Source organism: Apostichopus japonicus, chromosome 8 (genome assembly GCF_037975245.1).
Source record: "Apostichopus japonicus isolate 1M-3 chromosome 8, ASM3797524v1, whole genome shotgun sequence".
Classification (NCBI taxonomy): domain Eukaryota; kingdom Metazoa; phylum Echinodermata; class Holothuroidea; order Aspidochirotida; family Stichopodidae; genus Apostichopus; species Apostichopus japonicus.
The window spans coordinates 33,766,900-33,784,456 of record NC_092568.1 but is presented as its reverse complement, the minus strand read 5'-3'; the positions used below and the strand labels follow the sequence as shown (position 1 = coordinate 33,784,456).

Genomic DNA, 17,557 nt, shown 5'->3' with positions numbered 1-17,557 from the left:
ATATGATTTTATGAAAATAAATATGAAAATCATTATTAATATTTTAATGTATTCTCTTATACCCACTATCACTTTGGTCTTGCACGGTTCTGCATTTCTAGCCAAATATGTGGTGTGTACTTGGTCATATTAAAAAGATACATTTTATTGATGCCCCATCAAGGTTGGTGAAAGTGAGAAATTTCTATTTTTTTTGGGGGGGGGGGGGTGATATAAGTGACTTTAGGGTTGCTGGACAAGGTTGTATCAAAATTGTTTGCAAGGTATTGTGGTTTCATGCTGATTGCCCTATTCCCCTCCACTTGTTCCCAATAAGAAATGTTAAATATGGATCATCTCCAACTTGTGGACATATAAACATACTGTTACAAATGAACTCATCCCACTGTTGCTTCAGTATCCAGTTGAATGAAGTCTGTGTAATACCATAATACATGTTCAAAATAGCAAGGAAGCACTAAAAACAGCAACTGGCCTAACACATCAGACAACACTCATTACATATCTTATTGATAACAGAATAGGACAGGAAATAACTTGAACTTTCATACAGTAGCCTAATATCCTCAATTACTCATACATTCTGCATCATCCATAATTTGCAATTTCATTTTAATATTCCTTCTATAAAATTTGGTTGGGGAGGGGGAGGAGCTGGTAAAGGGAGGGGTTAATTATTGAACACCATTTTATTAAGCTTTCACATGCCATCGAAACTGCCAGATGAAACGTTTCCGTTTTGTTTATTTGGACAGTGTCTCTATTTGACCTTTACTTGGTAAGATAACTCAACTGTTTACAAATTCTATTGTTACTAGATATTTCTTGAAATCTGAGTCGGTTAGTAGTTGCTTTAGCTCAGTTGGACAACTGACCAGTCAACTTGGTATTTGCTTTCTTCTTCCCTGACCTACAATATAATGTTTGTAGAGTCGAATTGAGGGGCATTTGACAGGTATTTACAATCTCAGTTTACAAGAGAGGTATTTGCTATGGAGACTTAAGCCTATGTAATTGTTTTCTCTTCTTGAAAAGTTTTGTTTGATAAGATGCCAAAAAGGTGCAGTCTTTGTAAACAAATAGAGACCAATCCGAACTGTGATGCAACAGCTCATCAGTAAAGAATTAAGAAACTGGTAGTTTGCAAATTGCGTTCAACATAACAATTCAATAGGAGACTGAGCTGTTAACTTAAGCTCAATTTGGATTGATTAATTTAGGATTTTTACAGTTGGATGTATAATTGATTAATATTTGGTCAAAAAGATGAGGCTAAAGTTTGTCCTGTTGTTGATGCTTCTCTGCCTGGTAGTTGTTTCTCATGGCAAGAAAGGTAAGGCTAAGAAGGGATCTGACCGTCATCAAGATCGTCCGCAGCAGAGAGATGAAAGAGAACGAGGTGGAAGGGATCGAGATGCGTCCCCACAGGAGCAGGAAAACTTGGAGCGGAGGCGTGGTAAGAAAGGAAGGGATCGAGGAAATAATCGAGAAACCCCTGTAGGAGAGGTTGTGGAGGATGAAGCACCATCTGGCAATGAACAGCAAAGTAGGGAAGATGGTAATCGACCAAATCGGGGACAGGGAAGACATCGTCTCGTCAAGGAAGACTCGAGAAGACACTCGTCTCAGCAGAATGGACCAATGCCGCCGATACCGAGGGAACATCCTGCGGAGACCGCACATGCGATTGGTATTATGAGTTCTCCTGAAGGTATGAGGAGATCAAATGTTATTGGTGGAACGCAAAATCGACTTAGTGAAGAAGAGAAGGGAATATTCCTGGAAGCACATAACCATTTCAGAAGTGAAGCAAGACCGTATGCTGCAAATATGGTCCAACTGGTAAGTATTGCAAATTATGTTTCACTACTCAATTTGTTTTATGGAACTAAATTCCGACCTTTCAGTTCGCAACTTAAATTGCATCAGAATCAAAATGAATAAGTCCTAGTATATGGAATTTTAGAAGTGGTATTTTATGAAAAGTGGTGGGAGTCTGTTGCACAAGGTTTTCTGCACCTTCCCATTCTCCTCTGCCTTTCCTGTATGCAGCTTTCCCTTGTGTTCATTATAGAGTTCAATACTGCATGATAATGTTGTAAACACATGTATGTATCTTGAAAATCCCATAAAATTTTCCTCAGTTGCAAAATCATTTCATGTTGCTAAATCTCAAGCCCTTTAGATTAGAATGTATCTATGGATTAATATCCTTCCCTTTGGAATTTAACAGTCATCAGTATTACCTACATCATGTTGGTATGCTTAAGATGTTACAATAATTTCCCAGACACTCTAGCTGACCTTCCAAAATATTAAATTAAATATTGAATGAAATAATATTAATTTCCACATTTACTGCAATAAAAATACTAAAGGGTTATAAACCCTAAAAGAATAAGCAATGAAATAAACTAAATAGCAAACTGATATTGCAAAAGATTCACAAAAGTAAAGGAGAGTTGACAAAATCTACAGTACTTACATTGCTGAGTGCCAAAATTGTACAATAAATTGTATCCGAGCATCGAGGGGAGAGTGCTTCAATGAGAGTGTATTAAGTGGGGGGGGGGGGGGGGATTGCATGTTAGTACTCATTATTTTACTATGTAGTATATAACCGATGTAGGAGGGGGAGGGGATCATACCTGAAGTCATTATTTAAGTCAACCTCCACATCTGTTTGTAGTTGAAAATGTATCAATTGCTTTTTAAGTTCCTCCATAAAACAATCATGCCCTGAATAACATGTTCTTCTTCAAACAATATCGAAACATCTAGGTATAATTTCCTCTGCATCACCATCTCAAATTTTCGTGACTCGTGATATTTAAAACGGTCAATTTGATCTCATCGCTTCTGTATTTGTTCCCTTCAAAGCAATGGGATGATCACTTGGCCAATATGGCTCAAGGCTGGGCAGACGAATGTAGCTTTGCCCACGGCAATCCAGATAACATCTCCCCTTTCGGTTACGTCGGCCAGAACATTTGGGCCGGGTCTGGTGATAGCAGTAGCTGGAACCTGTTCGAGATGGTGGAATCATGGGATGATGAGAAGGAATACTACGATTATAACTCCAACTCGTGCTCTGGAGTTTGTGGACATTACACACAGGTGTGTGCAGTCATCCATTGGCATCAAGCTACATTTTCTGTATCTGGTAGTAGCTAAATAATGTCAGTTACAGACTTGGCAGTGAGAGTAGCACGGCATGAATGTCGAGTAGAAATTACCGTTTGTTTGTGAGTACTAGAAGCGTTGAAGGCTCTGGGTCAGAGTACTCAGTCTTGGCTGTAGTATCTGGGATAGATTTATAAACCCCCATAGTGTGAGTACCAGACCACTATGATAAAATTTGAGTACAATTTCGGGTAAAAATTTCCTTTTGGTTGTAAGTACAAGTATGAGTACAAGGCTCTAACTGAGAGTAGTCAGTCTTGGCTGTAGTATCTTTGATAGATTTTCAAAAGCCCTGAGTATAAGTTCCAGACCACTATGATAGAATTTGAGTACCATTTCGAGTAAAAATTTCCTTTTTGTTTTTGAGTACAAGTAAGAGTACAAGGCTCTAAGTGATAGTACTCAGTCTTGGCTGTGTTATCTGTGATAGATTTCCAAAAGCCCTGAGTGTGAGTACCAGACCACTATGATAGAATTTGAGTACTATTACAAGTAGAAATTTTATTTTGTTTGTGAATATTGTGAATACTAGTATTAGTACAGGGCTCTAAGTGAGAGTACTCAGTCTTGGCTCTGTAATCTGTGATAGATTTCCAAAAGCCCTGAGTATGAGTACCAGACCACTATGGTAGAATTTGAGTACACGCATGGACTCACTACATGTCTGGCCAGTGATTAAAAGAGCGTCTTGTTCTCAGGCATCAAGCAATTGTTCCAGTAGCATTAAGTATTTGATAATGTCGAATTTTTACAGGTAAAGAGACATAGATGCATGAAGCACCAATTAAATGGTTTATCCCGACCGAGAAACGTTACATGACCATTATTTTAAACCCTGAGCATAGCAGGTGGTAATGTGTCATAGAGACGATACAAGTTAGATTCATCATTAACCACTTAATGGAAAAGATTTTGGGTAGAGATTTTATAGATAACAGTTCTTAAATTCTTCTACCTGTTTGATATGTTTCATCTATCTTTCAAATTTTGAAGTTTTGTGACAAAACTTTGTATGAATACACAGCTGTCAGTCTTGTGATCAGCTCTTGGGCTGTCATTCACCAAATATGGTGAAAAACTCAAAATGGTTTTCATTTTGTCACATGGATGGTGCTTTTAATGTAATCCTCAGGATATTTTCATCAGTGGAAATACGATTGTGACAGATCAATGTAATCCTCAAGATATTTTGCATTATTAGAAATACATTAATTAAGCATTGAATCAGCATGACTGTAACATGTTTTTACATGTTTTTATTTAACAGGTTGTCTGGGCAGAAACTACTCATGTCGGTTGTGCCGTAGCCAGTTGCTCCCCTCTCCAAGGACTTGGTTGGTCACCTGCTTCAATATTAGTCTGTAATTATGGTGAAGGGTGAGTACTATCACAAAATTAACGCTGTTTGATGATATCATGTGTTGTTATAAAATTCGATGCAATTGTTGTCTACCCATTGTATAGCCTATTAAATTATGTATAGCTTGAATACTCCCTGCAAATTAAAATTGTTCCCTTTCAAGAAAATCATTTTTTTTACCTCAGACATCTTCAGACAACTTCATGCACAGTAATACGATTTGGTGTGACATACGTTAGCATTTGCTTCCATGATCAAGGGAATATTGAAATGTTCAAGGCAGCTTCATTTTATTTAGTCCATATGTTGATTTGCATATTTTATCACCTTCTTTTGAAACATATAGGCTACTTACACACCATGGAGTCTGTAAGAATATGTCTGTGTGCCATGAAATAGATATAATTGTCCATATTCCTCTGGCAGCTGTTAAGAACACACTCTGAATTGTAAAGTGATGTCTTACAGATAGATTAAAACCACTTCCTAGACGTTTCAAGACATGAGTTGATAGCAATTACCAGAAAACCATGTGACATTGATAATGGAGCCTTAGATCTTGGCTCGTGGCACCTTCATCAGCTTTGTTGACCGTGTTTATGAGTAGTAGGGAACTAAGGCAATTATAGTTTTACGTTGGAAAGAACGAATGTATTCATTAAAGTTGAAGAGAATGTTTTCCTGTCAGAAAGCTGTCAGCAGGAGTTAGGGGATCATATCATCATCAGCAGTAAGGTGCTTCGTTACTACTGGTGGCCACGAACAGCGCCACCACAGTCGATAAATCAGGTAGCATTGGCCTACATTCTGCCTTGAAATATAATAGTACTCGCTAGTACTGTATCTTTATTATTATATATTCTTGTTTTCCTGTTTCTTAAAGGGGTAACTATGTTGGTGAGAGACCGTATGTGAGTGGTTATCCCTGTAGTCAATGCCCATCTGGATATGATACATGTGTCGGAACGCAATTGTGTAGTAAGTTTTAATTTCCACTCTCTTCTTCTTCTTCTTCTTCTTCTTCTTCTTCTTCTTCTTCTTCTTCTTCTTCTTCTTCTTCTTCTTCTTCTTCTTCTTCTTCTTCTTCTTCTTCTTCTTCTTCTTCTTCTTCTTCTTCTTCTTCTTCTTCTTCTTCTTCTTCTTCTTCTTCTTCTTCTTCTTCTTCTTCTTCTTCTTCTTCTTCTTCTTCTTCTTCTTCTTCTTCTTCTTCTTCTTCTTCTCTTCTTCTTCTTCTTCTTCTTCTTCTTCTTCTTCTTCTTCTTCTTCTTCTTCTTCTTTCTTCTTCTTCTTCTTCTTCTTCTTCTTCTTCTTCTTCTTCTTCTTCTTCTTCTTCTTTTCTTCTTCTTCTTCTTCTTCTTCTTCTTCTTCTTCTTCTTCTTCTTCTTCTTCTTCTTCTTCTTCTTCTTCTTCTTCTTCTTCTTCTTCTTCTTCTTCTTCTTCTTCTTCTTCTTCTTCTTCTTCTTCTTCTTCTTCTTCTTCTTCTTCTTCTTCTTCTTCTTCTTCTTCTTCTTCTTCTTCTTCTTCTTCTTCTTCTTCTTCTTCTTCTTCTTCTTCTTCTTCTTCTTCTTCTTCTTCTTCTTCTTCTTCTTCTTCTTCTTCTTCTTCTTCTTCTTCTTGCCCCTTCAGCATCTGAGCATTTTCTCAAGTACGTTGGGAGATGAAGACACCACATGGTGAACAAAGTTATTTCAAATTCAGGGTGTAGACCCCAAATATTTGGCAAAATAATCCATGTAAGACTCTACTCAAAATCACTGCATGAATGGCAATTTTGAAAAGGTCAGGAGATTCTAGTTCATGGTGAGAATTCCAAATGGGGGAACCTAGTAATTGCGGTATGTTCTTCTTGCCAGCTGCACCACGCCTTCACTGATGGTTGACTTTGCCCATAATGTAATACATACTCATTAGCACTACATATAATGTAATACTGTGTCGCAAGCATCGATAACTCACATATACACACGACATATACCAATTCACAAGCATCTACACAAATATATAATTATACACATAAAACTATCATGTCAAATCCAGCAACAATCTACATGCCACGTATATATACATATAGCACTACACATATATACACACATCTGCCGTTTTACTACACACGTACACATAGCACTACAATCACAAGCATATACATTCTACTACATACAAAAAGTACATATTATTCGGTAGTGATCATAACCATCTAAAACCTACATGCCATATATATATATAACACTACACATATATACATCATTCATTTTGGTTACATCTCTATGTTCCGACGTCTCTATGTTCCGACGTCTCTATGTTCCGACGTCTCTATGTTCCGACAATTTTTTTGGACTCTAATTTTTTTTACCCAAATTGTTTTCGGACTCAATTTTTTTTGGACCAAAATTGTTGACCAACATGTTTTCAGACCAACTTTTTCGGACCAAAATTATTTTGGACCAATATATTTTTATGACCAAATTTTTTTTGGACCAAAATTTTTGACACCAACATGTTTTCGGACCAACTTTTTCCGGACCGAAATTATTTTTGACCGAACTGATTTTGGTCCCAAAAAATTTGAGTACAAACAATTAAATTTCGGGTCACAAGCATTTTTCGGTCACAAGCACTATTTGTGTCATAACAAACTTTGGGCCCATTTTTTCCTGAAAAACATTTGGTGCGTCCAAAAAATTGTGTCCTCAAAAAGGTAGGTCAGAAAAAATGTTGGTCCAAAAAACTGAGTCCCCCAAAAAAAAATTGGGTCCCAAAAAATGTGGGGCCCAAAAAATTAAGCCCCCCCAAAAAAATTGGTCCGAAAAATGGGGGACCAAAAAGATTGAGTCTCCAAAAGAAAATTGGGTAAAAAAAAAAATTAAGAGTCCAAACAATTTGTCGGAACATAGAGACGTCGGAACATAGAGACGTCGGAACATAAGGGATGTCACCTTCATTTTAATACACACATACACATAGCACTACAAACACAAGTGTGAGGGAAAGTGGTGTAATCTATATTCAACAACTCTAACAACTTTTCTGACCTGTGACCCAACAATTTGCCTGTATCTACGCGCATAGCACAGTGGACTCTATTGTTCATCTGTAATATTACTCACTAAGACAGTGGTCCCTATTGTTTTGATATGGAGCACCCTTCAGTTTAAGCTATCGTTAGCGTTGCTTCCGCACACACGCCTTCTTACCACTGTAAGAAGAACATGTATCTTGAACTTCTCAACCATTTCTGTCTTTCTTGATTTTTGAACGTAGCAATCGCCTTTGAGATGTGATAGCTGTTTGCAGGACTAACGAATCCGTCCGGTGGCCGTTGTACAACTGTCCTCTTTACCTTCCTCTTTAACGTCCTCTTTTATGTTCTTTCGTATGTTTTACTGGCTTTCATACCCAGTAATGGCCCTATAACCCCAATAAATTGGAGCAGAACAAGTCATCGGTTTTGACTCTTCTTTTGTGTCGCACGTACGGCATCACACAAGCAAATACAATCTACTACACACATATATAGTACATATTATATGGTTTTAATCATAACCATCTACAATCTACTACACATACAAAACACTCAAATCACAAGCATCTATGACTTACTACGTACATACATATAGCAGTACAATCGTAACTAGCTAGAACCTACCATTTACATATTCTCTCGTGGTTAAACATACACATACTACTCTCCATTTTCTTCACAAGTGTAAACTGTTCTTTTGGGGACTATTGCCAGCATCATTTGTTCATCATCTTTTCAAAGGTTCATCATCTTCTGGAGATACAGTTCCTGATGTGCCAGACCCCGTAGATCCACCCCAGGGTGGAGGAGGCCAAGAACCCCCGAGGAACCACAAGGTGGCAATAACCAAGGTCCCCCAGCAGAACCTGATAGTAAGTAGGAACTTTATAACAGAGATGAAAGAACAACAAAATGTGAGGCTGGAATGAAATTCAAAGCTGTAACCAATAGAGCTATCCAACCCTTAATTTGGGTTGGCAATTTATGGACAATGTCCTAGGCCGATCATTTATATTTACCTCTTGCCTACTGCAGGAAGAGCAAGCAATACAGGTGATTTTTTTTACAAGCAGATTTTTTGCAGACATAGTTAATTTTACCTGCAGAGATATTCATTAGAAGATTTAACAATTGCTTTGTTAAAAGTATTTAAAGGAGAAGTCAAATTGATAGAAGTTTAGTGAAATTTGTGAATACTTTATGTGTGATACGTCCATGGTCCTAGTTTAAATATCAAAGATTTTTAAATGTGCAGGAGAGTTCAGAGACTTCAGAGAAATTTTCAAAGAATTCGTTGGAGATTTACAGCTTCACTCCTTTTATTTAATTGTTACAAATAGAGCATGTTCATTAAAACCACTTGGGTTACTCTAGTAGTATAATAATGCTGGACAATATTGACCAGCTTTGCATAGTGTGTTAATCATGCATTATCCAAGGAACATGAATCTTTAAAGAGAAATGTTTTGATAACCATTTGGTCTGATTATTTCTCAGACCATTATTAATAGAGACTATTCATCAAGAGAATGTTTGCGTATCGTTATTGCAGATTTATTTTCATATTTCTTGAACTTCTCCTGTCTTGAGTAGGCTGCGGAGGGACTTTACGAGAAACGTCAGGGGAAATTGTTTCACCAAACTTTCCATCCCCCTACCATAACAGTCTGAACTGTGAGTGGACTATACGGGTGAGTGTATGTGACGCAATGCTAAGGAGAGAAAAGGATCAAATAATATATAATCTCATTAAATGAGTGTATGGGACACAATGCTAAGGATAGAAAAGGATCAAATAATATGTAACTTCATTAAGTGAGTGTATGGGACACAACAATGCCAAGAAGAGAAAAGGATCATATAATATGTAACCCCATTAAGTGAGTGTATGGGACACAAAAACGCTAAAGAGAGAAAAGGATCAAATAATTTGTAACCTCATTAAGTGAGTGTATGGGACACAATGCTAAGGAGAGAAAAGGATCATATAATTTGTAACCTGATTAAGTGAGTGCATGGGACACAATGCTAAGAAGAGAAAAGTGTCATATAATATGTTACCTCATTAAGTGAGTGTATCGGACACAATGCTAAGGAGAGAAAAGGATCAAATAATTTGTAACCTCATTAAGTGAGTGTATGGGACACAATGCTAAGGGAGAAAAGGGTCAAATAATTTGTAACTTCATTAAGGAAATCGGTAGGATTAGTATTTGATGTATGTAGTACCAAAACGACACAAAAAAAAAACATCATCCGAGAGGAGGTGGCAGGGATACATGTGGAAGAAGATGGGACTTTTTTTACATTTGAATTCATTAAGGTTATTGGATAGTAATTCTGACACAGATTAATTGATAATGCTAATTGATTTCATGAACTTAAACAAACATTGTGTAGTAATTTGCAAAACTATTAATAGAGGAATTTATTGTCTACTGGACCAAATATAACGAAGCTAATGCACAGTATTACATGCAATCTTTTTCGAAACAATTGCCTCCTTTATATGAAGAAAGTCCCATCAAGAAACAAATAATCTACCTGTTGGATCTGAAGAAAAGAGAAAGATACCTTGTTTTTGACTATTTACTTATAGATGTAAAATATAGCCCATTTTTGGATTACAGGTTATGTAGAATGCAAATTATGAGTATTACATTCATTGAATAAAAACTGTACAGGTCTTGAATTCTGAAGAGAGAGATTTATAGAGAATCTATGAATATGTAATTCAGAATCTATACCCACAATTTTTTCTGAACATTATTTTACATCTCCAGGGCGGCAGAAAAGCTCGTATATCGATTCAATTCCTCTTTATGGACATTGAATCAGCAGCACAGTGCCCCTGGGATTACCTTCTGGTGTCAGCAGAGGACCTCAACGATATCAAGTAACTATTAGACAATTCTCTATTAATCCCCTTCAATTACTGATTTAAGATCTTTATTGTAAACCTCAAGTCACTTTCCCAGGTCCACACCCATCTTAGTCTCATAACTTAAACTTTCTCCGTCTCTGTTTTTGTTAGCATTCCAAAAACTTGCTTTTAAAGCTTGGTTAAACACTCAGAAAGACTGCCCTATCCATTCATTCACCACTAGTGGTGTATGGAGGGTTGGGTCCCTCCTTCATTGTCAGTGGGCTAAATCATTCAGTGGGAGGTTTTTTAAAAACCCAGCCAAGGAGGACCACTCCGTCCAGGACACCCTTTTATAAAGGTTCATGCCCCAGCCTAAATCTGAAAGTGTAGAATTTCCCACTCCCCCACCCTTCCTTCACCTTTGACATTCTGTGCTGGTCACAGTTCATCATCAAAACATGAATCTGCCAAACATTAATATATGTTTCACTTTTACAGAAAGAAGCAATGTTGTACTGTGGTAACAAATATCACTTTTTTTGTGAAATGCTTTTTTTTTCTCGAGATTTACTCTACTCTACAGGAGATTTCTTTTCTCTCCTCCTCCACGTTTAGGTACTGTGGTAACGTACCCCCTGCTCCAATTCAGAGTTCAACTAATTCTGTCAGCATTCAGTTTTCATCCGATTCAAGCATCGTGAGGGGTGGCTTCAAACTCCGATACATGATTCACGAGCACAAACAAACAGAAGAAGGTGAGGTCAAAGTTTCAAATCTTCTGAATGCTTTCTAATTATTTTATATTTGGACATCAGCATCTTTGTTCAGTGTAAAAAAAGGTTGGTAATCCACATGGTTTATTAAAAAAAAAACATGCCTACAATGATACAAAAAAACTGTGGGTTTTATCAAAAACTCTCTCTTCAATAAATTTCAGAGAAGAAGGAAATATCTTCAATTTTGGCTACCATTCCTTCTCCTGAGTGTTTCTAACCGAAACACTTTTCCCAGAAATTATGAACAATGTTAAATGAGACTTATTGGGAGGGGGGGGGGCGGTTTTTGGCCTTTGTTTTTGCTTTGTTCTTTGCTTGGACTATGTCATATCAAGACTATAGCATTCTGCCTTTGGACATCCATTAAGAGTTGAGCATGAGTTAACATTACTTGATTTCTGGCATACTAAGGGGCAACAATGATAACCTTTAAGAAGGTCCACATTTGTAAAGGCTGTTTTCAACTTGGTTTATTTCTATATTTTCTTTCTCTTGCAGAGACCTGTGGAGGTGTTATCACAGGAACCAAGGGTACCTTAACTTCACCAGGATACCCAGAGGACTATGGTCATAATCTTGACTGTTTGTGGAAAATCAAGGTATCTTTATAATTAAGACTCTCTACTAATGCTTGCGACTTCACTATCACGTTGAAACAACCGAAGAAAAGCAAAGAAATGTATGGCTAGAATGGGATTTGAACTAGTGACCTCTGTTTTACAAACCCAGCATTCTACCAACTGAGCTATCCAGCCCTTATTTGATGGAGATCCCTCTATAGTCATTTCTCTGGTGGGGACACAATTAGAAGCCGCATTACCATGCATATTGTGTAACCAGTGGTCCAACCCATAGACGTAGGAGCCCAATTTGATTGGGGGGGGGGAGACAATATAACCAAAAAATTTCGTGCGCTCCGCGCGCGTTCAACATGTCAATGTGCATATCATATAAGTATGCATCGTTATTACATCGCATGCCAATTACATACAATCACTTGCCGTGTTATTACCCTTCCATATTGGTTAGAATATTTGGGGAAGTCGTTACAATAGTGATGATCATAATAATATAAGTTTAACCATTGAATAACACACTGCAATCTATTTTTCTTTCAGTAGGTGCCCAAAAAATTCTCAGCATATTGCCCGAATTTCACAAAAGTATTTGGATGGAGGGGGCTGCAGCCACCCCAACCCCCACTTCCTCCCCCATCCCCACCCCGCCCCCTTATAAGGAACACAAGAGATTAAAGAAGATTCGGAAGACTAAAGAATATTGAAGATATTTGTGGGGAAATTTTGAAGATAAATTACTCAAAATTTGGAAAATATCAAACCATTTTTTGCAACTAATCTCCCATAATCATATAGCAATTTCTAAAAGGGTTGGGCGATACCTCCCACCTATAGGATCCATACCCAATGGCACAACCTTTGGCACTTGAGGTTGACAAGATGAGCAAGGTAAAACTTGACGTTATTATGAAAAACAGGTTGAATGCTAAGGATTAAGTATATTGCTGATAAGTAAAACATTTTGAACAGATAAACATCAGCGATGTTACTTCTTGAGATAGATAAGCAGCAGCGATGTAACAAGCTACTTCACCTTAAGATAGATTAACAGGAGCGATGTAACCAGTTACTTCATCTTAAGATATATTAACAGCAGCGTTGCAACCAGTTACTTCACCTTTGAGATAGATTAACAGCGGCTATGTAACCAGTTACTTCATATTGAGATAGATTAACAGTAGCCTTGTAACCAGTTACTCCATGTTGAGACAGATTAACAGCAGCGATGCAACCAGTTACTTCACCTTCAGATCCAGATTCAGCTTTCACTAGTTATTACATTGAATCAATTAAAGTCATTGACCAGAGTCAATGCTTTATCTCATGAGAGAGAAACTTTACCGAACCAAGTCATTTCACCATTGAAATTGGCAACTTTAGTCAGGAGCTGTTGTTTGAGAATTTGTTTAAAGTAATGAGTGAAAAGAACATGTTATATTGTTTTCACATTTTAACAAATATAATCAATCGTGTTTAGTTAAAATTCAAAAGGTCTTTTTCAATCTACGTATATCATTAATATTAAGTCAAACTTCATATTCATAATGACAATTGAAATTTTCATTTCAAGGATTGGTTTCATTGAGTTTTGTTCCCTCCTCTGGTAGGTGGCATCAAAGAAGAAAGTTCGTGTAACTTTCAAGGCAATGGACATTGAAAATCATGAAAACTGTGACTATGATTCGCTCACCCTTCGTCTTGGCAGTGAAAGAGTCCCAATGAGGTAAATTTGGGTGTTTAAAACATCTCGAATCATAGATTTTCTAGGTCTGGTATTTTACAGCAAATCTGGTAATTATTACCCTTTGTTTGTAGAATTGATGGGACATGATAGGAATATTTTAACTTTATAGAATATCATGGATTTTAAAGTGACAAACCTTGGATAAAATTCAAGTGTTCGTTTAACCATATATTTCATCCAGGCCTGACAGGTGGAAGTAGGGTTGGTGGGTCAGTGATACTGACCGGTGAAGGTGGGGTTGGTGGGTCAGGGGTAATTAAGTCCTAAACGTGATGTCATAAAGTCACTATTGCTTGAATTAAATTAAATGTCTTTCTTCGTTGATAACTTTCCTTTTATGAAGAAGTTGTGTTTTCAGATATAATTTTTCCCCCAAAGTGATAAAGTTTCCAGTATTACATATACTGGCATTGATTTAAAGAACAACACTACCCCATTAAAACATTAAAATGTTAACAAACATTAAGCAAAGCAGAACCTAGATTGGCTCTGAATCTCACACTGACAAAATGCTACTGTCTATTGTAACATTCTGTTCTATTGCAGACTTTGTGGATCTGAGTTTCTGAAGGGCAAGGCCTACATCTCTCTGACCAACGAGATGGAGATTCATCTTCGCACTGACAATCAAGGCTCAGCATCAGGTTTCTCTGTCGTGTGGAAAGCCATTTAATCTATAATGGAAACAGTATTGGATACTGTCGTTAATTCTATATCTTATAATATACTCTCTTTATTTGTATTAGCATTTCTTTATTGTTTCTTATGGATGGGGTGGGATGGGGGTGGGGAGAATTTGCAACCCATACTCTCTATTGTCAATTGCAAATAAGCAGTTCCATGAAGCTTGAATTGAAAATGATGGTCATAGCCACAGTTTGAAAAATGGAGATTGCAAACAAGGGGCCCGGTGGGGACATAACAATTGTCCCCTGGTTGTGAATTGGCTCTTAATGCCTCTTCACATGGCAAGGTCATTGATTCTGTTCGTGTTTGCAACTGAGTATATTGTCACCACATAGCAACTGCTAGTGAGAAGGGGTGGGTGAGTGGGTATAACTTGAGGTATTCTTGTACAGTTGACCTTTATTTATAGTCCTTCTTTGCTTACAGTAGATTGAACAACTAATAAATTCAGAGTACCAGTTACCAAAGCAGTACTATGTCTTTCATATCAGCCACATACATAAATTTTACATATCCAATTAGTTTGAAATTAATCAGCTTTGATATTGAAAAACATAGCCTGAGTACTTTGCTCATTACATGACTGAGGACAGCCCATCAAATTTCTTTTAAATTTCTGTCTGATGGGATTTCATTGAAAAAAATATTTTTCATCACACCTTTCTCATCCATCCCAATGTTTGGGCCCCCATCATTATGAAACAGTTGTAGACAGACCTGATTGGAAGAGAGGTGGTGGGGTGGGGGGGGGTTCTAGAGTGCTACATCTTTGGCACCCAGGTCTATTGAGGGGGGCTGAGAATTTGTGGTCATTTTGTCATTGACTCATTTTAAAAATTTGAACAGTGCAACCACAGCATCCACAGGGGCCACGTGACATAATTCTACCGCACAAAGAATTATGAAGAGGTATATGTCCCTTTATTAATAATACCTTCATTTAACTTTCACACTACATTTGTCAGTTCCTTAGTCTGCTTAAGCACATGTATAGAAGTTATCCAACCCATCAAATAATAGCTCATTGTTGTACTATTATGGCCGTTTGCATAGTTCAATACCATGGCCAGATGATCATTTAGATTTTGAGCTATAAGAGGAACAATGTTATCGTTGTGAGCCCCGACCCTTCTGCACGTTCTCACTTTAAGCCAAATGATCAAATTTCTAAGATACTCTAATTCACCTTCAGTTCCCCATACTATCACAGCGTCTTTACTCTGAGTCTATGCTTTTCAACATAATATATATCTACATCTAGCAAAACTAAGCAATAACTATGATACATTATGAATCGATACTTCATAAGCAATCACATCAATGGGTCATTGCAGTGACTTTTTCCCAATGTTTGGTACATGTCTGTTAATATGTCATCACTCGGGCACTCCAAGTTTGTAGTACTTGGGCGCTTGAAATTTACTGATGTCAAGACCCTTTGATAGTTTAATGTTAACAAGCTCCAAAAATTCATTCAAACAGTTCATTCAAACAGTCATTATTCCTATAATCCTATGAAGGGTAAGACAATTTACTTCAGATATCTTGGCATGTGTGTAATAGCCTTGCTCTCAAATTAAATTTGAATTTCTAGCAGTTTTGTTAAGCAATAAACTTCAGCCAACGGAATATATCTTTGAAATTATAGAGACGTTGATCACACCTTTTATTTTTGTAGCCATTTGTCAATATTGCTATGTGTACACATTTCGGCGTGTCTCTGATCTTTCGGCTTCCACTGACCGTTTGGCCTTTGAAATTAATTATTGCGCTGCAAACTTCCAGCTTTGGTATCGTACATGAGTTTGCGTTTGGCCTCTGCCATTTTGTTATTTGGTTTTTTCATGCAGGAAACTTCATACCCTACGTCCAGATATATACCCACCAAGTTTCAAGTATATTGCCATTAAAGTTAAGGTGTAGTTTGCAAAACGGTTTCGCGTACATATTGGCAAATGTTGACCATAAACTCCTTTGATCACTTCACTATTGGCGTTATACTTTAATCAATGATCTGTAAACATGCAGAGTCTGTCTTACAGGGGTTTGAGGATTTTGCAATTGTTGTCAGTTTGGTATATGCCGTAATGACCTAACTGTTTTTTTTTGGGGGGGGGAGGGGGGTATTTGACCTTTGATGTCATAAGTCATCGTTTTTTCGTACCATTGTTATGCCGATGACACCCAACTTTTTGTCAAATTCAAAATCGCTGCATAGCCTTCACTCTGCTTTATCAAACTTGCACACCTGCATTTTAGGAGTTGCTCAGTGGTTGCTTTGTAATAAGTCGAAACTAAACGAAAGTAAAACGTAATTCCTTGTTATTGCCACTCAACATTTCTTTAGATCTATTGAACCACTGCCCTCGGTGACAGTTGGTGACACTACTATTGACCCTTCCTGCAATGCCCGAAACCTAGGTGTAGTATACGAATCTCAACACTTCTTTCTCTAGCATTGCATTTTCATGCAGTGGCGTAGGAAGGTACTTTTGAGTGGGGGGCTGAAGACTGATGGCCGGCCTGAGGAGGGGTCTAATGGGAGGGTGTCCCCCTCCCCTTTGGAATTTTTTTGCATTTCCAGGTGGCCTCAGATGCAATTTGGTGCAATATAGCACATTTCAACTCTCACTCCATTTTGTAAAGAATTTTGCATTTTCACCTGGCCTTAAATGCAATTTGGTGCTCCAAATGAGATTTTTTTCTCATTTGGAAATAAAAAAAGGGGTTTTCTGACTTGCGGAGCGGGGGGGGCGGAATGATACTTCCGCCCCCATATTTTTCACTGGGGGCTGTCGCCCCCAGCCCCCCGGTTCCTACGCCCTTGTTTTCATGTTATTTTCATGTACGTGGTATTGGTTAAGATCAAACGGTACCTTAATGAGGGAGTGTGTAAAACTTGTTAAATCACTTGTATTGTCGCTCCTAGATTACTGTAATTCCATATATACTCAGTACCGTTCATAATAATCAAATCCACCGTTCGCAAATGCTGCAAAATAATGCTGCCAGACTTATCAAAAGAGTGCGTAAACGTGGCAGCGCTTTTATTCATTTGGTCGCCCAACATTGGGTACCCATACACTACAGAATCAAGTTCAAGCAGTGTCTTTTAATTTATAAAATCCTCGACATTAACATTCAAACCCCTCTGTACTTGGACGACATGGTTCATCTCTATCGTCCTGTCCGCAATCTCTGTAGATACTACACTTCTTCAGTGCCCTAGATGCAGGTCTGTTCGGGGTTCCAATTCTTTTAGAGCTGCGGCCCCGCAGACTTGGAACTCTCTACCACGTGCTATTAGAGAGGCACCGACATTGACGATATTCAAGAGATAGTTG

The 17,557-nt window shown here is 37.7% G+C and overlaps 1 protein-coding gene across 1 annotated transcript; it reads left to right on the top strand.

Moving 5' to 3' along the window:
* The first annotated feature begins 713 nt into the window (after window positions 1-713).
* LOC139970410 (uncharacterized) lies at window positions 714-15,860 on the top strand. The gene is made up of 11 exons (XM_071976059.1): window positions 714-1,842; window positions 2,881-3,117; window positions 4,451-4,560; window positions 5,427-5,521; window positions 8,304-8,438; window positions 9,156-9,253; window positions 10,346-10,458; window positions 11,044-11,183; window positions 11,703-11,803; window positions 13,390-13,505; window positions 14,073-15,860. Exons 1-11 carry the CDS (start codon window positions 1,267-1,269, stop codon window positions 14,197-14,199), a joined length of 1,848 nt encoding a protein of 615 aa, XP_071832160.1. The 5' UTR covers window positions 714-1,266; the 3' UTR covers window positions 14,200-15,860.
* Window positions 15,861-17,557: the final 1,697 nt, after the last annotated feature.

Coding starts and splice junctions, on each gene's coding strand:
- LOC139970410 (XM_071976059.1), top strand. CDS start 1,267: ATGAGGCTAAAGTTTGTCCTGTTGTTGATGCTTCTCTGCCTGGTAGTT. Junction 11,184..11,702: donor GCACAAACAAACAGAAGAAG/GTGAGGTCAAAG, acceptor TTTCTCTTGCAG/AGACCTGTGGAGGTGTTATC. Junction 11,804..13,389: donor ACTGTTTGTGGAAAATCAAG/GTATCTTTATAA, acceptor CTCCTCTGGTAG/GTGGCATCAAAGAAGAAAGT.